The following is a 27,457-nucleotide window of genomic DNA, read 5'->3' as shown; positions in this document are numbered from 1 at the left end:
CTCTCCTTCTTTCAAACACATAGTTAATGTCTAAATGTCTAGGTGTTTTGGGAAAAGGTTGATATGCCTAGACTTTATTCATTAGGGTTTTTTTTTTATTTTTTAATTTACAGTACAAATGTTATCCCCTTTCTAGGTTTCCCCTCCAGAAACCCACTATCTCCCTTTGCTTCTATGAGGGTTCTGTGCCTTTTCTATGTCAGTTCTGCTTCTGTGCTTGATGTACACAGCTAGTATTGCATACTGGGCCGATATGGAAGAAACAGAGCTCATCCAGGTGGCTGGGTTCCACAGGGTTGCAGGAGTGCGAGAGAAATAGCCTTCTCTGAGAAAGTTTTCAACAAAACAGCTCGTCTGTACATGGGGTAAAGAGAGTTATATAAACATTAGGGAGTAGGTAGAAGTTTGCTGGGAGGTGAGTATACATTATAACCTTGTGAAGAGGAGTTGAGAAAGCTTTATTTGCATGAAAAGAGTTCCAGGTCATTGCTAGACTTGTCCTCTTAGGGACAGAGGAAGCTTAACCCGTAGTTTGACCACCAGGCTATATGTCTACTTCAAGGACTGCAGAGGTGTGAGTTGTAAGACTTAATTAGGCCTAGAGCAAGGGGAAAAAGCAGTCCTACTCCTGCTAGCCTTAGGACAAGACTTTTGGGGTTTGGACCTCACTCTTTCTTTGGATTGACTCCCAAAAGCAGAGTATGAGCTTCACCATCTCCACAGCAGTAAGCTGCTGTTTGGAGTACCTCTCCAAATCTCATGTTGAAATTTAGCTCATGTGGGTTCTTTCAGAGATGACTATTCTATATTCCTGAATAGATGCATACGATTTTCACAGGAGTTATATGCCTGCTATAAAAGTGAGTTCTTGTTGACTTCACTCCTCTCTTGCATGCTCACTCACTAAATATTGCATTCTTTCACATTACGATACCACTAGAAGGCCTTGTCAAATACTAGTATGTTAAGCTTAAATTGTTCAGCCTCTGCAACTCTGGAAATAAATACCTGTATTTATTTGTGACACTGTATCATAGCACCAGAAAACAGAAAGTTCTAATGACTTTCTGTTATGGCAATTTTATGGGAAAACACAGTGGTTTAGGTATGGATACAGCCTTGTAGTAGCATAAGTGAGAGCCACGAGTCAACAGTTCAATTGCCACATTATTCCCTTTCTTGATGCATGTCCTTTGGCAAGTATCATTTTGTCCTCACTCACCTGTGAGGTACCATTTTTTTCCCTCCTTCACTTTGAATGTGTAAGATGTGAGGTCTGGAGTTCAGTTTTTGTCTGCTCATAACACTGTCCAGACATCCCTTATGAGGAAGCTTCCCACCTCATAGACATCTAGACAGCCCCACAGTGAAGTGAGAGAAGCCATTCAGCAGGTTGCACTACCTGCTAGAAGTGTGAATGAGACCAGTTTAAATCTGCTGTGCAAGTGCCTTTAAATCTCCTGGCCCAGTGACTTGAAATCTATTGTGCCAGTGCCTCTCAGCAGTTAGGATACCCAACAAACAGCACCAGTGTGAGAAAGAGCCTATCACCACTGTTTTCTGTTTTGTCCATGACAGTTTGCTTTGAAGCAATCAACAGTTCTGATAGAGTAGGGAAGCACAAAGAGACTGCAAAGCAAATAACAGCATGCTGTTACACCACTTGTTTTGGGTTATACTTTCCCTGGGGTGTTAGTACAGATTTTGACAAGAATCGCTGAAATATTCTTAACTCCTTCATTGGAAGCAGTTAGTAACAGATCTCTTGGAAGTAGGTGTTAAACGTAAGGGAACAAAGAAGATATTTTGGGAACATATTGACCTGTGGTATTGTTGTTCTTCTTTGCTCCATTGTTTTGTTTCCTTTTCTAGTTGCAAAAGAAGATTCCCGAGACTTGTTTAAAGAACCTGAAAAAGAAACCATTACTGGACAACTTTAGTTGCTTTTATATGTTTATGAGATGAATGTCCCTGGGGACACAACCATCTAGCATTTATTAGGCTTTCTTTCAATTATTTAATTAATTAGATATAATAGAATGAAGAGAAAGATCAAATTAAAATAGAGACATATTCATATTCACCTGGTTTCACCCAATGTTAAATAATTTACCAGTACTGTTTAAATCCATAATCATAATAACACACTTGGTGGGAACTGTTATTATGCCTATGTGGCACATGAAGAAAATAAACCTTAAGCTTTATCAGATTCAAAGTTCATGTAGTAGTTTGGGATACAGGAACTGAACTCCGGCTTACTTTTCAACAGTGTGATTCCCAGAATGTACCATGATTGTTCACCCACTGATATAGTGATGACACTAGGCACAGAAGTACTGGCAGTATGGGTTGTTAGGGATATCTGGGTCTCTGAGACAACCAGCCCAATCACACATTTTGCTTATGTGTGTATATGTATATATATATATATATATATATATTTGCAATATATTTTGTAAATAATAAAGATTTCATCATGATTTTCCAAAACAATGTGTTTTATTATTGTCTGTAATCTGTTCTGAACTAAATTGTGTGTATAGTGTGAGAAAATAGAAAAAGTTGGGCTTTCTCTTGATTCACTTCTTTTCATAACTTCTTATAAAACAGTATGTGTGTATACAGACTGATCAGGCTGCAAACACACAAACACAAACATACATGACATATACACTCCTACATATATTTGTAAAAACAACTTTTTTTAAAAAAAAGATGCCTGAATTTTAGAGACAGCAAGAGGGAGCAGTGCATGGTAAGGAGGGTCGAAAGAGAATGTGAAAAATGATGTAATTATATCATATTTCAAAATTTGTTAGCAAAATATTTTGGGCTAAAGAACCATAAAAAGAATAACATTTAAAAATAAAGAGTTAAATAAAAATAAAAACAGTATGTGTGTGTGGGAGGGTGTCTGTGTGTGTTGGCATGTCTACAGCATTCAGGTCAATATGAGACTTTCACAAAAGCATACATGTAGCTGTGAGATTCACAGTTATATATATAAAATTTCAAGATGACTATAGGCATCTCGTTTCTCAATGGATTTTTATAAATTCTCATCTTGATGAACCAAGGGATGTCATAGCTTTGGAGTTTCACAATTGCTGCTACATAGTTTGACCAAACAACCCATGGATGAAATTGCTTCCCAAGAGGTGAGTCAAGCATCGAAACTGCAGAGAACAGGACTTCTCAGGAAGCTTCAAGAAGCACAGACACAGTTTCCTGGGTGTTTTGAGAAGTGTCTTAGCGCTTCTTACCCTTCTGGTGGCTTCTGGCCTTCTTGTTTCCCAGCTCCTACAGTGTGAAGCTATCATTGCTGAAGAAAATCATGAAATAAAATAGTAAGGATGCATACAAGGCAATACAAAATTCTACAACATGTCTTGTTCTTATTGATATTGGGCAGTTTTTCCTAAACTGAAAGTTATTAGTTAATTTTCACAGACATAAACATTTTTTGGGAGGAAAGTGTTGTTGGTATTTTCACTTTATATAGAGTATTGGGAGGGTCTCATGCTTCTAGGCCAGGAATATATTTGCAGCCTGGAAATCAAACGGTTCTTTTAAGAAAGGGACTAAACCCACACCTCACCAGACATGAAACTTAAGCTTGGGAAGGGATGGGCTTAGTCATTTTACATCCTTTTTAACATGCTGTTTCTTAAGTTTCCTCCAAGATGGAAGGAATAATGTGGGAGGAAACAGTTCTACAACAATCAATATGATGTCTTATTATCTTAGTTAGGGTTTCATTGCTGTGAAAAAACACCATCACTTAGGGAAGTCTTATAATTGACAACACCTATTTGGGGGCTGCCTTACAGTTTCAGAGTTTCAATTTTCATCATGACGGGAAGCATGACACCATGCCGGCAGACTTGGTTCTGGAGGAGCCAAGAGTTGATCTTGATCATAAGGCAGTCAGAAGACACACATCCCCCAACAAGGCCACACCAACTTGAATATTGCCACACCTTCAATTAGTGACACTCCTTGGGCCAAGCAAATTCAAACCATCACATTTATAGTTTTAGTCATATTGTTCCACATGACAGAGCTTCTAGTGGTTGAATGGTAATTACAATGAATCTACATGTGTATGTGTAAATGTATACTGTATACATATATTATAGATCTTATATTTTCTTCATCCATATTTTGGTTGGCTTGTTATTCCCTGGCTACTGTGAATAGTGTTATGGTAAGCATCAGAGTGTGCAGAGGTCCCTTTGATATATTGGTTTTATGCCCCTTGTATATAAATCTGACCATCTGGCCATTCTGTGTATAATTAGTTTACAAAGTCACATTCTGTTAATGGATACATTGACTTGCCTTCCCAGCAATAGTGTACAGGCCTCTTTTTTGCCTCACTCCTGTCAGTAGTGATTTTCTTTTCCATACTAGCCATTCCACTCTAATGAAGTCTCATCTCACTGTGCTTTGGATGTGCATTGTTTCATTCTAACAGTGCTTGGTTATATCTTACTTACACATACCTATTGGTTACTGGGATGTCTTTTTTCAAAAATACCTATTATGTCTATTACCAGTTTAAAAAGTCTAATTATTTTTGCTTTTCTTTCTGGCCATTTGGGTCATTGAAGTTTCTCTTATATTTTGGATACATACCACTTGGGGGATGTAGTCACCTGATAGTCTCTCCCATTTTGTAGTGAGCCTCACTCTTATTTCTCTGCTTGATTTTATTTAGATATTGTTCTGATTTTGCTTCTGTCTTCTGTACTCAGGCTAATGTTTTTACACACATTTTTTCTGTACTTTATCCTAATCAATTCAGAGTTTAGGTTCTCACATCACTCCTGAAATCCATCTTTATGTATGTTGAGAAATAGAAGTCTAGCTTCTTCCCTTTGTATATGGCTGTCGAACTTCTATGACACTATTGGCTACAGAGACTATTCCCAATACATATTTTCAGTCTTTTTGTTGGCCATTTGTTCTACTGGGAAGGTTTCATTTTAGGTCATTTAATAAGGATTTTAGACAGGCCTATTAGGTTTGATTCCATTTGAAAAATTTTAAAATTACATTTTGTGTGTGTGTGTGTGTGTGCATGTGCATGCACGTTTGCATGGTGCATGTCATATGTATATGTGGAGGTCAGAGGAAAAGTTATAGGAATCAGTTCTCTCTTAACATTCTAGGTACTGAACTCAAATCATATGGCTTGGCAACAGATGCCTTTCCCACTGAACAATCTTATTGGCCTTGAATTGATTCCTGTAGGAGGAGAAAATGCTATCTATGTAATTTACAGAAAGCCTCTGGATAATTAAAAGTTTATAAGGTTTAGTTAACTATCAATTAATGATTTTCTGGGAAATTCAGTATGTTTCATCTCCACCCAGATCAGACAACTTAGATCTCATTAATTTTAGCCGTAACCAGAATCCTACTACTTCAGGTTCTTGGTTTTTATAGGCTGTTAATTATAAGGGTTGGGTATCCATGCCAAGGACCCTGAAGTCTAGTAACAGCTCTACCTAGTTCCATAACAAATATGACAATTTTGATGTTTTTGTTAATTCATTTATATCTTATTGCTATGCTGGTAACAAATTTCTGGTCTTCTACATGCTAGGCAAAGAGCAGACTAGTGAGCTACACTGACATTGTTGGCTTACTAAGTGTATTTGCTTATATTTTGATGGATATTTCATATTGGCACATTTTTAAAGGGTGCTTGGTAGCTCAGGACAAGCACCCTTTGTGTAACCATCAAAATAAAGTAAGGCATCAAAAACATCCAAACCATGGCCACACAAACAGTCCTGGGGAAAAAAATCATTGGGTCCCAAGATTTATTTTATTTTTCTAAGGGCATGAATTCAGAAAGCAGAATTGAAAGAAAGAGGAGATGACAAGTTTAGAAAAAAAGTGAGAGAGGAGAGTAAATAGAATATACCATGGATATACAAGTATACATATGTATTTACTTATAGATAAGTATATATTTGTATATCTATAATACATACATATACATACATATTAACATAACCAAAAACAACTTTAAAGAAATAATTTTTGAGAGAAACTAGGAACCCTGCTCCCACCACAAATAATAGGAACATCTTTCTCCTCAGCCTTCTCGACTCTGTCTTAATTTATCTGCTTGTCCTTGGTCTCTGCATAGCTACTTCCTCTAGTCTGCTGATGATGTACTGTCTCAGGAATTGAATACTGAGAAGAAACCCTGGAGAAATTGTGCTATTTCTCAGAAAAAGAATCATAATTTCTTTCCTGAGATTGGAAGCACAGAAAATCATCTGGACAATGAGGCAATTAAAACCAATTTAACAAACCTTCAACCTACAGTTTGTACTGCCTGCAGGGAGTTCTAAGACTAGAGCCTGGAGCAACATTCATTTAGAGAAAACAAACATACTTCATTCAGTAACTAATGAGAGTAGATGCAGGACCCCACAGCTAAACATTAGGCAAAGTTAGGGGAGTCTTGCATAGGAGAAGAAAGGATAAGAGGAATTAAAAGGGTCAGGGATACCATAAGAACAAAGCCAACAGAATCAACTGCCTGGGACTCATGGGGGCTTAAAGAGATCAGAATGCATGCAGGGATCTGATCTTGTTCTTCTGTGTATATGTTATAACTGAGTAGCATGGTGTTCTCGTGGGATTCCTAACTGTGGGAGCTGGGGCTGTCTCTGATTTTTTTGCCTGCTTGTGGGACCCTTTTTTTTCCTACTGGGTTTCTTGGTTCAGCTTTGAAGCAATAGCATGTACCTAAACATATTGTAGGCTGTTATGCTATTTGGTGGATGTCCCTCTAAGGTGTCCACTTTTCTGATAGAAGGTAGAGGCAGGGGTGGATCTGGGGGAGAAGGGAGTTGAAGAGAGGTCTGGAAGGATACGAAACTGATGTCTGGATATAGTAGTAGCAGTAGTAGTAGTAGTAGTAGTAGTAGTAGTAGTAGTAGTAGTAGTAGCAGCAGCAGCAGCAGCAGCAGCAGCAGCAGCAGCAGCAGCAGCAGCAGCAGCAGCAGTAGTATTGTTATGTTATTTAGCTATATCATCTGACTGAACACCCCATGTTGGGGAAGGTCACCAGCCTGTAGTTCCTGAATCAGGTTATAGAATGGTGGTCCTTTATGATGAATTCTGCTTTCTGATCAGTTAATGAATCATGTAGTAAAGTTCTTTCTTTTTACTGCCTGCCTCTGGACTAATGTGTGCCGCAGGTAGAATGAGCCTTTGTATTACAAGATCAGTGTCCTTTCTACTTTCATCTCCTTCATTCTTTATGTATATATATTGGTATCTTTCAAGCAACTATAATAAGTTGTGAGCTCTAGTCTCTTTACAGTGAGTGCATAGCAAATACAATGTTATTCTATCTACTGTGGTAGCCATGACTTACCCCTTTCCAGTCTTTTCTACTTACTCTTTTACTCCTAACCTAGATCAACTATTTTTGCTTCCACATATAAGAGAAGCAAGTGACATCTCTTTCTGTGCCTGGCATATGTCAGTTAACATTATTTGTTACAGAAAATGGGCTCCTACTGTAATTTGAATGCTATCACTTGCAGAGACCATATTAATCACAGTGTTGTTCCAAGATCCATGGAAACATTGCAAAAGTAAGCTTGGATTATAGTACTCTTTAACATTTTATTGGAAAACAAGGTAAGTTTTGCCTTGCCTTGAAAAGTAGATCCAAGAGAGAATATCAGTGTAATTTAGAAAAATAAGAATAAAGTTAACCAACTTCTTGAAGTCATTTTAAAGTACTTATAATAGACTGATTCTTAGGTCCAGAAAACAATATGGAATAATCTGGACGAAGAAAAACACAGGTAAACCTTATTTATTAGAACACGGACTCAAAGCTCAGACAAAAAGCGGATCATCATCAAAGGTAATGGGATGCTGTTATTCTCTCTCTCTCTCTCTCTCTCTCTCTCTCTCTCTCTCTCACACACACACACACACACACACACACACAAACTGCTGACAATTCTGATCCAAGTTTTCTCATGTATTCATATTTAGAGACTTATAGTTCTGATTGGCCAATGTGCGGAGTTAAATGTAAGCAACTGTAGGTCACTTTTGGCTATCACGTAAGTTCTATGCACAGGAGGCAAGCCTCACTTGTCTCTAGGTGAACTGGGCTGTTGTTTTATCACCAGGGGTATGTAAAATATGAATCTATATATGAATTCATTGTTGAAAACACAGCAAGTATGATACCTGCAGGACCTTCTTTAGTGGTTTACTTCCACTTGGTAGTGCTTCTCAACTACCTCATCAACTACCATTCTCTCTTCCTGTACTGAGCCCAGACATGTGGATATCATCAGGGTAAAATTCTCCACGTTCTTTCAGAGCACCATGGCTCTCCCTTCCAGGCTTTGTATTCTCACAATTATATTTTAAACATACAACTGCAAAATGGGTTATTTAATCATTGGTTACTATGTTTTCCTCTACCCTCGGAATGATAATGAAGTCAGTGAAGAAAAAAACAGTACTGCATTTTTCAGTATCATTGATTCCTGCTATACCTTGACTTTACTGATCTGTAAATCTGTGTATGCTGGAATATCAATCTTTAAGTTAGCCTGACTTGTTTCCTGACTAGAGTTCAGTTAGACTAGGAGGAAAGAGTTACGGAATATCATTCAATGTGGCCTTCTGTCAGCTACACTTCATGTCATCATTCAGCTATAGCAATGAGATATCACCTTTTTAGAACAAAGTAAGAAGTGTACTTGCCTGGTATATGTAGTTCAGTTCCATACCAGAGCTCTGGAAACTCAGAGGTCTGGGAAAGTCTATCTATAAATTTCAAATCACGACTTCTCCTAATATAATAAGTATATTTGCTTAATGATGGAGATATGTTCTCAGAAACACATGACTAGGCAGTTTCCACATCTTCTGAACACTAGTTTCACAAGTAAGAAAACCTAGAAAGTATACCCCACTACCATGACTATATAGTATAAAGAGCTGACTATACAGTCTTTCAATTAATTGAAATGGCATTGTGCAGAGTTAGTAGAATCTATGTAAAAATATATCTTTGTTTTGCTGGGCAGTGGGACTTTCAAGAATAATGGCAGCTGCTGGGGGAGGCACTGCCTTAAAAGTCTCATATCAGATCTCAGCATGCATTCTGGGCATGTAGCAGTGACCTTCTACCCAGTCTTATTCTTCACAACATAGAACACCAGTTTTAAGTATCTAGAAGTAAACTGCAATTTTGTGATCCTCAAATCACAAATGGCCAATGGTGCAAAAAGAGAGGTCTTCTCCAAGCTATCATAGAAGGATCTATGCTTCCTAAGCTCCCCAAACTGTCCACATCTGTCTTCACATCCAACCCTTACACCTGATCTGATTTGAGGATTCCTTTACATTCAAGTCAGAAAACTACAAATGACCCAGAATGGCCTTTCAGGACCTAGTTTGTTGATTTTTTTCCTTTCCACGGTAGGTGTGAAGACCTCTGATGGTTGAAGCCTGGTAAGTAAGAAGAGTAACAAAATTAATCACAAGATAGCATTTGGTTCTAAAGGCAATATTAGCCAAAATTGTGTTCTTTCTACTTGATTTTCAACCATGTCATTTGTCTCCATGTGACACTTAACCAGGAAGAAAATATGATCTACACCTAAGCTGCCTCTGATTTCTGACTAAGCTCGATCCTTGGGAACTCTCTGGATGCCTGTGGTCACTCATGTTTCTCATCCTCTTTAAGGCTCAGTGTTCTTCAGTGCCTGAAATGTCTCCAGAAGGGTTGCATGGCTGCTCAATTATTTACATGTTCAATTTTTCCAGATTAAGACAGAGACACTTCTAGATAAATGAAAACATGTTTTATTTACAAATCTGTACACTGTGTACACATAAAAATATACAAAAACAAAATACAAAATATTCAAGTGTTAAAATGTTTACAAACACTTTTAAAATGTGCTTCTTGGAAAACCTCAAGCCATCAATCAGTTTAAAGAGAACACATATAGTTTTAAAAATTATCATACAAAAAAATTCCCAAAGCTTTTAAAAAATTTCACTGGTTTCCAGTGGAAAGATTCTATATGTATTTATCTAGAGTATAACAGGGTGTGTGTTGTAAACTTAAGTTTTAATGCTACTGTTGTACTTATTTTGTTGAAATTTATTTTCCAGAGAATCAACAAAGATTTCTTCCCTTAATCTTATAAAAGCCATGGGCAATCAACAAACTCTTCAAAATTCAGAGCTATATCATGCTTCTGACTAAACACTACACTAGAGTAATGGTTCTGTGAATGGTACCTTTCATTATTCTGGTTGTTTTTTTGTTAATGTGGCCAAGATATATAGAATATGAGTGTTTCTGTAGTGAGGGCGGGAGAAATACTAATTTTTAACAGAAGGACATAAAACATTTGCTTCCTTCTCTTAAAAAAACTTAGTGTTTTAATAACTAAAATAAAATTTATTGTAAGGCTCTAATTATAAAGATGAATGAAAAGATAATAAAATCAACCATGTATGTAGATAAGTATATATATACAATTATATAACTATCTACATGCACACTTTTATGTTAATAATAATTCTAACAGCAATATTAATTCTTAAATGTCACTACCCTAATCTTGTAGAGAATATGCTGTTTCTTTTCTTATTCAAGGCTCCATTCATTTAACAAAACTAGAACTTGGGCTTGCATTTTATTTTCTTGAGCTGCTAGAGAAAGGTTTCCCACTCACCAAGTATCTAAACGTACCAAGTGACAGAAAGGTGGAAAAATCTCACAATGGAATGTCCTGATATAAAAAGTGTGCTGAAATGCAGGCCTTGTTTACCTAACTTATTTACGTCTAAACAGAGCTGCCTTGATCAGTCATGTAGCCATGGAGTAATATATGACTATCAGAAGTCAAATAGAAATAGTGTGATGGGACAGGTCTGGAGACTACTCTACCTGTATCCTAAGAAAATGTGGTGAAACTTAATCAAGTTGCTGATGCATACCAAAGTCTTTTGTCATATCATAACTTGTAGAAGACTGATTCCACTTGATGCACCTGAATAGTGCCCAATCAATCCAGACTATATGAGTATGGCCAGCTAGAAACACAGTCTGAACTCTGTTCCAGCATACGTACTGGTTCACAGACAACAGAGTAAGCCAGGCTCTTTGAAAAAAATTAAAGACCACTGCAGCACTACTTTTGTTCAGATATATGGCTCTAGTGACAGAAGACTACTGGGAAGTGAGATTGGCTAAAAAGCCAAGAGGTCAAGACACAGCAAAGTGCCATTTTAAATCAAAGCACCTTGAGCTCAGAACTGCTGGACAGCAAACCATGACAGGGACTGTCAGAAATGGGCTGGGATGGAGATATCTCAGAAGCCCACGACAGCTCCTTGTAAAAAAAATGACATCTGGGACCCTGGGAAGCAGGAGACCCAAGTGCATGCTGTGTGTTCTCATCTTCGAAGCAGTGTAATAACTACACAATTCTTAACTTGCAAAGAAAATTTGAAGAAATTATTAGAAAATGAAATAGAGCCAACATTGGGACCCTGAGAAAGGTAAAAGTTATTGAATTATGAGATAAAGTTTTGCACAACATTTGAGAGTGGTTCCTGAACAAGTGAGTATAGAATACATAAAATTATATATTAGTAAAACTGATTCAAAACACTGGGACTCTGAGAAGAGTCATTGTGTGCAATGTGCAGAAGCAGAAAGCTAGCAGAACTGCTAAGTTAAGGGTTAACTTGATTCTTTCTGGCCACTGCCTGGCAGCTTTGCCTATGTCATTTATCAATAGAGTTTCACAGAAAAATGCAAGCAGCTAACCTCGGAGCTCTGGACTTTGAAGTATAATAAGTCAAAAGTTAAAGTTTAAAAATGATAATAATGATTATTATTTCGGCCATAGGCCTCGGATTAGGGGAAGCTTGAAACTTTGGGGAAAAATTGTAATTCTTAATTCCTTGTGGGATGTGGTTATTCTTTTGAATTTGATTTGGCAATGACTATATAATGTCTTTTTTCTACCTGCTTTTGGAGAATCAATAAAAGACTAGGGCAAGAGAAAGGCTAGAGAGTATGGGAGGTGAGTATGTGTGAGCATGTGAAGAGCAAATGGAGAGTGAATGAAGAGAGAGTAAAGTATGCATGAGATGTGTGTGTGTGTGTGTGTGTGCATGCGTGCATATGTATGTGTGTGTGTGTGTGTGTGTGTGTGTGTGAGAGAGAGAGAGAGAGGTGGGGGAAGGAGGGAGGGAGGGAGGGAAGGAGGGAGAGAGAAAGAGAGACTTTAAGCCGTGAAAAATTGTCTATCAGTTTGTATCTGAAAAGTCGTCTGTTTTTATTTATTATTCACCTTCTAGACATCCCTGCTTCCAGCTGAGAATTCTGATCCTGTGTCAAGGCTGGATGCCAACAAAGAACAAGGTAGACAGAGTCACAGTAATTCAGTTGTACTCAAGCCCCAAATTTGCCCATTAAAGCACATCTTGTATGCTTACATGCAACTTGTGTTTGACCACCACATGTCTTTCCAGAATCTGCAACACAGGATGTGGTTGGCATAGTCAAGCACATGGGCTTATTATTCCATGGAGTTGTCTGTAGTTAAGCATGTTCATTACACATTATCTCCTGCCTTGTGTGAACAGCTAGAGATACAAGTTAGAAAGAATCTTGGAGTGGCTGAATTGTCATTATAACTCTAGTGTCTTTGTAATAGGAACAACAATAATGTGATATTTTTTCAAAACACAAAGGACTGTGATATCTGTCAGTCCTCAGGGTGGAGCAAGCAGCACTGGGTACTACTGGTGGCACCGTGAGGATCTTATCAGAGTCCTTTCACAGAAGAGGTCAGACAGTTCTGGACGAGCCAGAGCCAGAGTCAGGAAGAAATGAGGTGGGAGGATGGTTAGTATTGCTATTCCACGGGTACTATGGGTTCATTTGAGGATAGTAAATGTGGTGTTGAACTTTTTAATCAATGTCTGGCAAATATTGCCAGTTGGAACCCATTTTGTTAACACAAGAAGCAAGTACCATATTAGCCATCATTGTGCAAGCATCTGCTAAGCTATTTAAACAAGAGTGCCTAGCCAACAGCATATTAATATGTGCACCATATTTACTGAATATTTAAAAGAGTCTGATTTCCACAAGTCTTTAGGGCCATAATAAATTAAAAAAATAATTAAATCTCTTTTATGCTCTTCAATCTTCTTGTAACCCATGTAAAACTGAGAGAAGCCTTTTAAAAGTACATTTGTGGCAACAGAATGTTTTTTAATAACCTTTAATGTGTTTTGTGGAGCTTTTGAATTTGAATATTTATACTGACCTCAATAAGTTATTCTCTAACCAAATTCTCAGGCCACCGAAAGACACTGTCATGGGTAATAAGTATGTCTTGTAAGTGAATCCCCTTCAAAACTATAAAAAATCTTGCTGGTTATGATCATTTAAAACAGCAAAAGATGAGAGATCTAGAAAGCTCCAAAGACTCCAGGAGAAAATGCTCATCTCACAGGAGCAATGCCTCCTCGAGTTACAAAGATGATTAAGCATGTCGGTATGGTGACAAGGCTGAGCTTTCATGAAATTACATAGTTGGACCAGGCTGAGTAGAAGATGACACTCAGAATGGGCTGTCAGCAGATAGCTCATAACTGAAATCTCCACCTATCTTCTCTGCTGTAGCAAGCCACTATGTCTTTTGCAGTTCTGCTTCAGCTCTGCAGGGGGCAATACCCCAACAGAAACTGGTGGTCTCTGAAAACCTTGCTTCCTCAGGAAGTAATCACTAGCACATTCTGGAACAAAGTTACAGTTAAACAATTTTTTTTCCCTACAATACTTTGATAGCCACACATTTTGCAGGGGGGGGTAGGCTGGTACATTTAATTAAACTGATATTATCATTTCCAAAATGACTTAACTGTGAGTTGCTTTGATTTGATATTTAAATAACAATCTAGCCTGTTTAATTATGGAATTCTAAAGTGCTTATCTTCCACTATTCTCTTAGAAACACAAACAAAAAACCCCCACAAAAAGATGTGTTAATGACAGGAAACTCGTTTAAAAAACTGAACACAGGTACACACTGGCAAGAATATTTTCTCCTGACTCTGCATCTGTCAAACATAGATTCACCTTGTTAAAAACAATTCTGTGGTTCCATCACAGTCTTAACATAAAACTTACCTGCAAAAACAAAGATGGATTCCTAGCTGTTTATGCTTAGAACGGGCAACACTCAGAACATGAGAGTCAAGTTTCTAATAATTGAGAAAAGCCTACAAGAGCTTCCTATAGAACTCACAGAGAAGTGTGCATCCCAAGCAGCTCAGAGGGCATGCTTCAAAGCCATTCTTTAGAGTTTGAAAGGAACAACTGTGGCCCTGGCTGACCTGCAGGGATGCAGTAACTGCGCAGCAGGTCACTGGCTATGTAAGAGCTGAAGAGTGATCTGAAGGCCAGAAATATAAAGTTGAAAATCCAGGGTAGTGATCACTCATGACCCTGTTCCGACCAACTATACTATGACCTGTGTGTGCTAAGTGTTGATGGTCAGGTATAGTATGTTGCGGGCAGACAACGTTCCTGTTCTTTGCTGCAAGCAGAAATTTCATTTGGCTTCTTAGATTGCTTGGTATGGATGATTTGTACTTTTCTAAGTGTGGCTTGGTTCTCATTTGTAACATTCAGAGAGCACTGGGAAGCAATACAGTGAAGCTGTTGTTGAAAATCACATCCCTGACAGGATCTATGTAGAAATGTAAAAGACAGCTGAGTGAGAATTCAGACATTCACCATAGATTACAAGATGCTTAATGAGAAATTAACGTATAAGTGATTGCTAGCTTACAGGACCTCAATTTGGATATTTCTAGACGGAAACCATATCATCAGTAGTATCATCCCAACTTGTGTCTGGAACCAACTGTGAGAAAGAGTGTCCCTGTTGTAGAGATTAACATGTTTAGAGGTATTATGTCCATGAGTAAAACTCTGTTTTCTATGTATCTTGTTTTGGCTTCTTTCTTGGCTGGTTTTAAAGTTCCATTTCTATATTCATAGCAGTAATAATTACCCAATGGCTTAGACTAGAAGGAATTCTCATGGCCACTAAGTTACCATTAAAGACAACACATTGTCTAAATCTATCTTCAAGTATTTTTTTTTGTGACTTTGAGGACAACAGTAGTACCTTATTGCACATCAGTTCCCAAGAGTTCCATTTTAAGTGTTTGTATTGTTGGGCCTGGTTACTGGGCACCGCAGAGTCTGGAAGCCTGGCAGGACCACCTTTCCCTTGTGGTGCAAATCTGCCTGGGTGCCTGTGTTAAGGCGCTGCACCAGTAGCTTTTCATAAAGCAATGGGTGGTAGGCTCCCAAGGTGCAGGCTGCGTCGTAGTACAGCTCATGGTAGTGGCAAAGTTCTGTCTGTCTGACAGATGGGATGTACTCATACACGTGCACCTCTTGGCACATGGACATCATGACGAGGATTCCTGAGAAGGAAAGAAATGAACATACAGTAAGTAACTCCAAGAAAGGGTAGATTTTTTTATTCATTTTTACTTACTTATTTATTTTGGGCCTGATGTGGTTGTGACGGACAGGAATGGCTGTGGTGAGATACACATAGTTTACATTTGCAGTGCTACAGCTTCCGTTATGAATAATGGCTGATGGGCAAATGACTATATAAAAATACAATACTGCATGTACCCATTCACTTATTCAGTTATTGCTGCAGACCTAAAACTGACACACAAAAATCAAACTGAATAGAGGGGGACTTGCTCCAATGTGTGACTCATAGCATCCAGATGGCTTTCTTGATTTAAAGTCAACAAATGTATCCCCTATGGACTGTGATGGCACATAACAAAAGGCATAAAATATGATTATGAAAGCTTATTAGAAATTGAACATGAACTATTCTTCAGATAGCCCTACAATGAAACAGCTCTATGCAATGGTATTAAGATGTAGACTTTAAGATTAATTTTAACCAAGTTATGTTTTCCAGTTGGATCTGATGTTATACACTTACAGTCTGGGCTACTTTCGAGCAAGAAGACTGCTTGAGCACAGGATTTTGAGACAACCTTGTATAATACAGGAGTATAGTAAGAGACAAAACAGGCTGGCTTACAACAATGATGAATAAGTTATAAATCTCATGAAAGCTGTCATAACTGATCCTAAATGATGTTGTTGCTCCTCATTTTGGCTAGTTTCTTTCTTTCTTTCTTTCTTCCTTCCTTCCTTCCTTCCTTCCTTCCTTCCTTCCTTCCTTCCTTTCTGTCTTTCTGTCTTTCTTTCTTTCCCATGACCATCATAAGGTTTTTGAGATAGGATATCAATATGTGTTGAAGATTGACCTTGAACTTGAGAACCTCCTGCCCCAGCTGCTGAAATTCTGGAGTTAAAAGTATGTGAATCTGAGTCCTGTCAACTTGAAATTTTAATGAAAGTGTACTTAATCTATTATCAGAAAATGATAGTCTTACTTACTATGAACAAAATATAAAGTCATGCTGCTTCTGTTACATCTAATTTGTTCTTCGGACTATCATATTTTCCAAAAGTTAATCAAATACAGGCCACAGAAATTTAAAACCAAGGCTAGAAGTAGCCTCTGAAAGAGTCTGGGTTTGTCCTCACCACCAGAAATAAAAGTAATCCCAAATATAAAAAAAATCTTTATGAGAATGGCTAAAGAAAGTAATGAAGGAATCTGCTTCTGTCAAGAGGGATCTAGAAGCTCATGCTGACATGGTTTTCTAGTAGACAAGATGTATGGGGACAAGAAAGCTATCCACTTACAAATAATCGAGTCCTTTGTTCCTTGTCAAATTGGCACCTCTCTGCTTTTTCCAATCTCTGCAGGTGAATTCTTCCCATCTTCCAAGTCTATAGCACTGGAGACGTGGGGGTTCTCTAGTCTAGCTGTGATCTTACTTCTGCATCAGTTACTTTCTACTTGTTATCCAAGCATTTGCATGTTGTACTAGAATGTCTTCTCATTAGTGATTAACACCCAAACAGCACTTCATATTTTAGAATTTATTTATGGATTTGCTTAGAAATCTTCAGAAAGAAATGTCTGTATTGAAAACATATAGACCTATTTTCTTAACATTTCCTACAAGATGCAGTATAAGGGCTATCTATATAGCATATATTATATTAGTAGTTAAGAGAAATCTAGAGATGATTAAAATATATGGGGAGAATTACAGATTTCATGCAAATAATATACCATTTTATATCCAGGACTTGCGTTCCTATGTTTTGGTGTCCAGGGTATCCTGTAAACTCTTGAACAGATATTGAGGGACATTCTTGCTGACACTTTCATAGTTTCATTCGTATGAGGGCACCTTATAATCCAGCAGCTAGTCACCATACCATTGGTCTTTAAATTTGCATGTGTGTGTGTGTGTGTGTGTGTGTGTATGTGTATGTATGTTCATGTGACTCCAGGTGCTTTCACAGGTTATGGGTATTGAATTCCCTAGAGTTGACGTTACGTGTGGTAGGGAGCTTCCAGTTGTGAGTGCTAAGAATTAAAGTTGGGTCCTTTAGAAAAGCAGTTCATGTTCTTAACCACTAAGCTATCTCTCTAGCTCCATGTCTTTTATTCTTAAACAGGATAACTCTTGTAAAATAATATTATGATGGATTAATACACATGGGATGCTGAGCCCATGTATACTAATATAGCGTAAGTAACAGATACATCTGGCAGAGTGATCTGTAGATTGTGCTTTAAAGATCAAGGTGCTCAGTGGAAGGGGAAGCCCTTGGTCCTGCTAAGACTGAAACCCCAGTGAACTAGATTGTTGGGGGGAGGGTGGCAATGGGGGAAGGATGGGGAGGGGAACACCCATAACGAAGGGGAGGGGGAGGGATTAGGGGGATGTTTGCCCGGAAACCTGGGAAAGGGAATAACACTCGAAATGTATATAAGAAATACTCAAGTTAATAATAATAATAAAAAAAGATCAAGGTGCTTTAAGATACAAATCTGTGAAAAAATGGCTGTTAAGGGTCTCTGAGTTCTGCATGTAAAAAGGGAATACTTTGTGTTGGCAGCTAGGTGAGAATTGAACAGGTACCCCACCCAAGTAGAAATGACTACAGGTGCTTTCTATAGACATTCCTTCTGTTGCTTTGGTCAGGAAGAGATTAAACAGACAACTTTTACTAGAGAGTATTCTAAAGAAAACATCATTCTTTTTGCTACTTGGCTGCTACATTTTAATTCTTATCTATATTAAACATGGAGTAAATATTTTGTTCTTAGCCTAAGCAAAAACTTATATTTTTAATAATATTGTTGTACAGTTTTAGTACATTCTCATATATTCTCATTATGTCTGAAAATACCTTCAAGATCCCCCAGAAACAGAAAAACCAGTCAATTTTTTCAAAACTGCCAAACTAAAGGTAGATGGAGGTTATGCCAGTGTGGGTATCTGCCCTGAGTTACCTGCACAATCTCTTCTGAATTCTGCCAATTAAGAAATTTAACAAAAAGCTTTTCCATTTCATTCTGCATTCTAATGTGAACTTGTGGCTTCCTGGAACTATGAACATAGCCCAGAGTATCCTACAGTTAAAGTAATTACCAGTCTTCCCATTGTGTGTTTGTGTGTGTGTGTGTGTGTGTGTGTTTGTGTGTGTGTGTGTGTGTGTGTTTGTGTGTGTGTGTGTGTGTGTGTGTGTGTGTGTGTAGGAGTCAGCCAAACTATGGATATTGTAACTACTGTGGAAATATTTTCAAGGAGAAAGGTATAACCAACAGTGCACCAGATACATGTGAAAGGAGGGCTGAAAGACTTAATGTCCAAAAAAAAAGATTATTTCTTAACACCTTAATAATTTAGTCATCACAGATTTTCTTTTTCTTTTCCTTCTTTCCTTTCTTTCAGACTTTTAACATTTTAAGGCCATTGTTAATAGCTAAACTTATATTCCAGAATCAGTCATAAGATAAATACTGAAAATAATCATAACATGTTTAAATTCATACCTCATCTCCCAAAATTACTAGTACACAACAAAAATCAGAAGCCTGAAGAATATACTTCTTTCCAGTTTGCAGACAGAATGAGTAAGATATCAATGATGGAAGATAGCTCTACGTGGATGAAAGAATGTGTGTTGGGACAGGGCATTGTGATAAGCGCGGAAGAGAAGTAGGGCAGAAACAAAGGACAAAGTCTTTTGAATACAGTTGGAGACCCCATCAATTAATACCCAAATGCATAAGGGCAGGTACCATGCAAATCATTAAAACTTCAGAGAAATGCCTTTAAACAAACTAAAAGGCTCAAATTTACACGCAAAGTTAGGGCTAAGGTCATTTGTAGAATGGCTTAGAAAAGTGTTTAGAAACATTACTAAAGCTCAAAACACACATTGCACCTCACACAATAATAGTAGGAGATTTCAACACCCCACTCTCATCAATGGACAGGTCATAGAAACAGAAATTAAACAGAGACTTAGACAGACTAAGAAAAGTCATGAACCAAATGGACTTAACAGATATTTATAGAACATTCTATCCTAAAGCAAAAGGATATACATTCTTCTCAGCTCCTCATGGTACGTTCTCCAAAATTGACCATAAAATTGGTCAAAAAACGGGCCTGAACAAGTACAGAAAGATAGAAATAATCCCATGCGTGCTATCAGACCATCATGGCTTAAAGCTGGTTTTCAATAACAATAAGGGAAGAACGCCCACATATATGTGGAAGTTGAACAATGCTCTACTCAACGATAACCTGGTCAAGGAAGAAATAAAGAAAGAAATTAACGACTTCTTAGAATCTAATGAAAATGAAGGTACAACATACCCAAACTTAGGGAACACAATGAAAGCTGTGCTAAGAGGAAAACTCAAAGCTCTGAGTGCCTGCAGAAAGAAACAGGAGAGAGCATATGTCAGCAGCTTGACAGCACACCTAAAAGCTCTAGAACAAAAAGAAGCAAACACAACTAGGAGGAGTAGAAGGCAGGAAATAATCAAACTCAGAGCTGAAATCAACCAAGTAGAATCAAAAAGGACCATAGAAAGAATCAACAAAACCAAAAGTTGGTTCTTTGAGAAAATCAACAAGATAGATAAACCCTTAGCCAGACTAACGAGAGGACACAGAGAGTGTGTCCAAATTAAAAATATCAGAAATGAAAAGGGAGACATAACTACAGAATCAGAGGAAATTCAAAAAATCATCAGATCTTACTATAAAAGCCTATATTCAACAAAACTTGAAAATCTGCAGGAAATGGAAAATTTCCTAGACAGATACCAGGTACCGAAGTTAAATCAGGAACAGATAAATCATTTAAACAACCCCATAACTCCTAACAAAATAGAAGCAGTGATTAAAGGTCTCCCAACCAAAAAGAGCCCAGGTCCAGATGGGTTTAGTGCAGAATTCTATCAGACCTTCATAGAAGACCTCATACCAATACTATCCAAACTATTCCACAAAATTGAAACAGATGAAGCACTACCGAATTCCTTCTATGAAGCCACAATTACTCTTATACCTAAACCACACAAAGACCCAACAAAGAAAGAGAACTTCAGACCAATTTCCCTTATGAATATCGATGCAAAAATACTCAATAAAATTCTAGCAAACGGAATCCAAGAGCACATCAAAACAATCATCCACCATGATCAAGTAGGCTTCATCCCAGGCATGCAGGGATGTTTTAATATACAGAAAACTATCAACCTGATCCATTATATAAACACACTGAAAGAACAAAACCACATGATCATTTCATTAGATGCTGAGAAAGCATTTGACAAAATTCAACACCCTTTCATGATAAAAGTCCTGGAAAGAATAGGAATTCAAGGCCCATACCTAAACATAGTAAAAGCCATATACAGCAAACCAGTTGCTAACATTAAACTAAATGGAGACAAACTTGAAGCAATCCCACTAAAATCAGGGACTAGACAAGACTGCCCACTCTCTCCCTACTTTTTCAATATAGTTCTTGAAGTTCTACCCAGAGCAATCAGACAACAAAAGGAGATCAAGGGGATACAGATTGGAAAAGAAGTCAATATATCACTCTTTTGCAGATGATATGATAGTATATTTAAGTGATCCTAAAAGTTCCGCCAGAGAACTACTAAAGCTGATAAACAACTTCAGCAAAGTGGGTGAATTAACTCAAATAAATCAGTAGCCTTCCTCTACACAAAAGAGAAACAAGACAAGAAAGAAATTAGGGAAACGACACCCTTCATAATAGTCCCAAATAATATAAAGTACCTTGGTGTGACTTTAACCGAGCAAGTAAAAGATCTGTACAATAAGAACTTCAAGACTCTGAAGAAAGAAATTGAAGAAGACCTCAGAAGATGGAAAGATCTCCCATGCTCATGGATTGGCAGGATTAATATAGTAAAAATGGCCATTTTACCAAAAGCGATCTACAGATTCAATGCAATCCCCATCAAAATACCAATCCAATTCTTCAAAGAGTTAGACAGAACAATTTGCAAATTCATCTGGAGTAACAAAACACCCAGTTTAGGTAAAGCTATCCTCAACAATAAAAGGACTTTGGGGGAATCACTATCCCTGAACTCAAGCAGTATTACAGAGCAATAGTGATAAAAACTGTATGGTATTGGTACAGAGACAGACAGATAGACCAATGGAATTGAATTGAAAACCCAGAAATGAACCCACACACCTATGGTCACTTGATTTTTGACCAAGGAGCCAAAATTATCCAATGGAAAAAAAGATAGCATTTTTAGCAAATGGTGCTGGTTCAACTGGAGGTCAACATGTAGAAGAATGCAGATCGATCCATGCTTATCACCCTGTACAAAGCTTAAGTCCAAGTGGATCAAGACCTCCACATCAAACCAGATACACTCAAACCAATAGAAGAAAAAGTGGGGAAGCATCCTGAACACATGGGCAATGGAGAAAATTTCCTGAACAAAACACCAATGGCTTATGCTCTAAGATCAAGAATCAAAAAATGGGACCTCATAAAACTGCAAAGCTTCTGTAAGGAAAAGGACACTGTGGTTAGGACAAAACGGCAACCAACAGATTGGGAAAAGAGCTTTACCAATCCTACAACAGATAGAGGCCTTATATCCAAAATATACAAAGAACTCAAGAAGTTAGACAGCAGGGAGACAAATAACCCTATTAAAAATGGGGTTCAGAGCTAAACAAACAATTCACAGCTGAGGAATGCCGAATGGCTGAGAAACACCTAAAGAAATGTTCAACATCTTTAGTCATAAGGGAAATGCAAATCAAAACAACCCTGAGATTTCACCTCACACCAGTGAGAACCACTAAGATCAAAAACTCAGGTGACAGCAAATGCTGGGGAGGATGTGGAGAAAGAGGAATACTCCTCCATTGCTGGTGGGATTGCAGACTGGTACAACCATTCTGGAAATCAGTCTGGAGGTTCCTCAGAAAATTGGACATAGAATACCCGAGGACCCAGCTATACCTCTCTTGGGCATATACCCAAAAGATGCCCCAACATATAAAAAAGACACGTGCTCCACTATGTTCATTGCAGCCTTATTTATAATAGCCAGAAGCTGGAAAGAACCCAGATGCCCTTCAACAGAGGAATGGATACAGAAAATGTGGTACATCTACACAATGGAATATTACTCAGCTATCAAAAACAATGACTTTATGAAATTCATAGGCAAATGGTTGGAACTGGAAAATATCATCCTGAGTGAGGTAACCCAATCACAGAAAAACAAACATGGTATGTACTCATTGATAAGTGGCTATTAGCCCAAATGCTTGGATTACCCTAGATACATAGAACACCTGAAACTCAAGACGGATGATCAAAATGTGAATTCTTCACTCCTTCCTTAAAAACGGAACAAGAATACCCTTGGCAGGGAATAGAGAGGTAAAGATTAAAACAGAGACAGAAGGAACACCCATTCAGAGCCTGTGACACATGTGGCCCATACATATACAGCCACCCAATTAGACAAGATGGATGAAGCAAAGAAGTGCAGGCAGACAGGGGCCAGATGTAGATCTCTCCTGAGAGATACAGCCAGAGTACAGGAAATACAGAGGTGAATGCCAACAGCAAACCACTGAACGGAGAAAATGCCCCTGTTTAAGGAATCAGAGAAAGGACTAGAAGGGCTGGAAGGGGCTCAAGACCCCATATGAACAACAATGCCAAGCAACCGGAGCTTCCAGGGACTAGGCCACTACCTAAAGACTATACATGGACTGACCGTGGGCTCCAACCTTATAGGTAGCAATGAATATCCTAGTAAGATCACCAGTGGAAGGGGAATCCCTTGTTCCTGCTAAGACTGAACCCCCAGTGAACGTGGTTGTTGGGGGGAGGGCGGCAATGGGGGGAGGATGAGGTGGGGAACACCCAAAAAGAAGGTGAGGGGGAGGGGCTAGGGAGATGTTGGCCGGGAAACTGGGAAAGGGAATAACACTCGAAATGTAAATAAGAAACACTCAAGTTAATAAAAAAAAAAAAAAGAAAAGTGTTTCAATATTACACTGAGAAAAATATTTGATTTTCCTTGGAGAACCTCTTGGTAGTTAGTACTGTGATGACTTAAGCATCTGCAAATGATATCATAGCAACAGCCCTGGGCTCCTTTGACTTCTGATTTACTAGAGTAAGTTACGTTGTCACTCACACAACTCTACAGCTAATGATTCAAAAGGGAACACACAAAATATACAAACAAAATCAACAAAAGAAAAGCTCATTGAAATTGAGGCACAAGCTTCTGTCACCTTCCTCCAGGAAGTTACACAGGATACTCTTCACTCTCCCAGCAACAAGTGTGACAGCTGAGGACTGAAAGCATCCTCCTGAAATTTCTCTATTTAGAAACTCATTCTTTGTTTGATGGTGACAGAATTAGCAAATTATAAAGGTTGAGTCTTCATTAATGGTAACAGTGTCTTTTAATATGCAGCATAAAAGAAGATCTATTCCTATTATCATGTGAGGATCTAGGCAGAAAGGGAGCTGTCCCTTGGAAATTAACCATCCAGACCCTTGATCCTGAACTTCTTATCTTTCAGAACTATGACAGAGACACTTCCTGTTGCCTAGGGAACAGACACTTTTTTTCTGTTACAACAAGATGATTTGACAGAGGTAGCAATGCATCTAGAATGCTAACTAGGGAAAGCATGTTAGATGCTTGGCATTCAGAGATTTGCTGGAGTGGGTCACCACAGGTCTTTGCTTGATTTGTTCCAAAATTACAAACTTACCGAAGGAAAGGAAGAGTTACCCATAACCAGCTCAGGGTCACAAGATCAGTAGGTAGTTCACTACCCTAAACTCAAGTCCTAGGTTGAAGGCAAAAATAAACAGGCACACCTTGTTGGACCAGTTTTTGAGTACAGATAACATAAATACTAAATTCAACTATAACTTTATAACTATTTCCCTACACCAGACCTACATCAGAATTTCCTATTTGTTTATGCTAAAAATGTTATTCATTTTCTTGTCCTTGCATTTTTCTGATAATTAGATAAATGTAAAAATAACTGCAGAGCAAAACAAAACAACAACAAAACAACAAAACAGAACCCAAGTTCTCTAGTTTGGCTAGTATTACATAATTCTGTACACATAATTCTGAGGCTAATTACTTAAAGACTATTTCTATTAAATAATGTTGTTTACCAACAACCAAACTTTAGCTTTCTTTATAACTCACAGAAGTCCTACTGGTTTCAACTTGGAACTAGACAAAGACAAGTATCTAAATGTTATTTTTTTTTATGAATTTTCCAAAGCTAATCAAATGAGCATGTGGCCAGCTGCTTGAAATCTTAAAAAATTCAGCTAATGTTCTTTTTTAATACAGCCAAGTTTATTTTTCAGACAACTCCTTATAAGGGATTCATCTGAGCCAATAATATTAGTATCTAGGAAGTTATGACTAAAGCAGCATTCATTTGCCAAACTGTACGGTTTTTAATATTGCATATAGCAATGAAATTATCAAACAACTGAAAAAGCATTGTAATCACTCTTAATAAAATGGCATGTTATGTGACTTAGCATGATAAGCAGATGAACATTTATTTGCTTTGAAAGCTGAACCAAAGGCAAAGTAGACACTATATTCATATCATATCAAGCTCTGAAATAATAAGGTACTATCTATGAAGCCTAATGGGCATGATACATTCCACATGATTCACTAAAAAATGAGGCAGCCTCATGGGCATGCATAAATACATTTGACACACTATGGGAGTTAAAACGTGTGATAGCCATGCATAAATGCAAGACAAACACTAGAAGAGTTGGTCAGCACAATGGGCATGCGTACATGAATGCATGTGTAGTACATAAGGGGAACTCAGGTAACCACTTAACAGAAAGCAGAATGTGATTTGACAAAAATTATGCTTCATTCACTTGGCAGAATATTTAATATTGGCGAACTCTTGTTATAAACATCTTTTCAAATAGTAAAATGAGCTATTGGTGTAAAGTGGCAAAATAAGTAACAGCAAACAACTTAAGTCACTTTTAGTTAACACTTCTCCATGAAAGTCATTAGGAATTTCTATTTATGCCCAACAGGACAAGGGATACACAGTGTACCAAAATATGACAGGCTAAAGGAAATCTTGAACCTGTTTTGTGAGTCTGTCCATATATTCAGTCGTGAAAGAGAGAACTTAACAGGCATATTTCTGATTCCTTCAAGAAAATAAATGATTTTAAAAGCTAATATACAGGATATAGTTACAATTAAAAGTCATTAGAAACATGATGTGTATAATAAGAGAGTAATTTAAAATGCATCTACAACATCAAAAATATAATACATGCAAGAACATTTGAAGGCCAATTTTTAGTTCATTTATGTCATTTGATTCATAGAATGCAAAAGGACTTAATTGGCTTGTTATTTTTGCATCAGTACTCTCAGTTTGAACAGAATATCTGAAAACTAGATCCTAAAATTAAATATAAAATAAGAAAGAAAATTATGAATTATTTTCAGCATGCAATTCTTATGTATGTTCTAAATAGCCTGAAATTATAATGGTTGCCTCTATAAATTTTAGAAGTATTACTTACAATATTATCAGTAGAAGTTGCCATTGGAAATGGAATGATGATGGTTTATACAATAAAATATTGGCAATAAGATATTACTTTGAATTTTCTAAGTATCACTTACAATAACATCAGTAGAGGCTGCCTTTGAAAAAAAATGGATGGAATGTTAGTGATTTATATAAGAAAATTTGCAGCAATATATTTCAAACCATCTCAGTGTCTGGCATGTTAGACTCCTGGCCATGTAGTACCTGCTAAGATGAAGGAGGGTGGCATTTCCTGAATTGCTATACGTATACTATACGTATACCACCAGCAGTGAGCCAGGCCTTATGACTTTCAGTGAGTTCATCCACTCTTTATAGAAATAATTAACCTCATGTGGTCAAGCAGATGCTGTAGGAGCCCAATAAAGCATTCTCTACTCAAATAGGCTCCAGAAAAATTAATGACTTCATGTCCAATTACAAGATGCAATTACTAGTATCTAAGTCAGAATGAAATAGAGAAATGCTGACTAAAATACTATCTGAAGAAATGGTTCCTTTTGGGTCATCTAAATGGTCCTGCTTGCATTACCTAATTAATAGCATTGTGTAGCTAAGCAGATGTAAAAGTATTTTTACAGCTTCTCTGGGGATCAGTACTCACACTATATCTCCAGAGTACATTCTGGTGTACCCTGTGGCAGATGCAGACTGATCAAAAATGCAACTTGGTGACTTTTGGAAATGAGTAGCTCACAGTGGTCACCTAACCAAAAGGTATGGGGTTTAAGAAAATAGCTTAAAGGAAAGAAAAAAAAGTCACATATAGAAATATTTTAAATATATATTGCTAGATAATTAGGACAATGTTTCATTGACATAATTGCTCCATGATATCAAGGACTCTGAAACAACAAAAATAATCAACAATAAGAGAAGGCATGAATCCTCAAATCAAGACTGAATAAAAAATAAAAAGCTAGTAGGACAAAAAAGGGCCCATGATCAGGCAAAAGAATCAGAGTCACCCACACTCCCACTGTTTGGAGTGTAACAAAAAACCCAAGCTAAAGAGCCATTGCATGTATGCAAAGGGTCTGGTGTGCACCAGGCAGGCTCAGTGGTCTCTGTAAACTCCTATGAGCCCTACTTAGTTAATTGATTCTGCAGTCCACGTTCACCTGGTGTCTCCAGTACTTCTGGCTCCTACAATTCTTTCTCTCCTATGCTAGGTCTTATCAAATCTAGTAATGCGGAGTTTGTTCGAGATCACTGGGGAGACTGCTTTTTT

At 37.6% G+C, this 27,457-nt stretch overlaps 1 protein-coding gene across 7 annotated transcripts in view; it reads right to left on the bottom strand.

The window, feature by feature from the left end:
• Positions 1-1,946: 1,946 nt before the first annotated feature.
• St6gal2 (ST6 beta-galactoside alpha-2,6-sialyltransferase 2) overlaps positions 1,947-27,457 on the bottom strand; it is a 98,114-nt gene continuing 72,603 nt past the window's right edge. For 3 of the 7 annotated variants that reach the window (XM_087565070.1, XM_087565071.1, XM_087565072.1), the window contains one exon: positions 9,861-15,549. In XM_087565070.1, coding sequence (XP_087421196.1) covers positions 15,278-15,549 — 272 coding nt within the window. In that variant the 3' untranslated portion in view covers positions 9,861-15,277. 7 annotated transcript variants of the gene reach the window in all.

Source organism: Rattus norvegicus, chromosome 9 (genome assembly GCF_021556685.1).
Source record: "Rattus norvegicus strain SHRSP/BbbUtx chromosome 9, alternate assembly SHRSP_T2T, whole genome shotgun sequence".
NCBI classification, from domain to species: Eukaryota; Metazoa; Chordata; class Mammalia; order Rodentia; family Muridae; genus Rattus; species Rattus norvegicus.
Note: the sequence above shows the minus strand (reverse complement) of the source record. Positions and strands in the feature narration are given on the sequence as shown.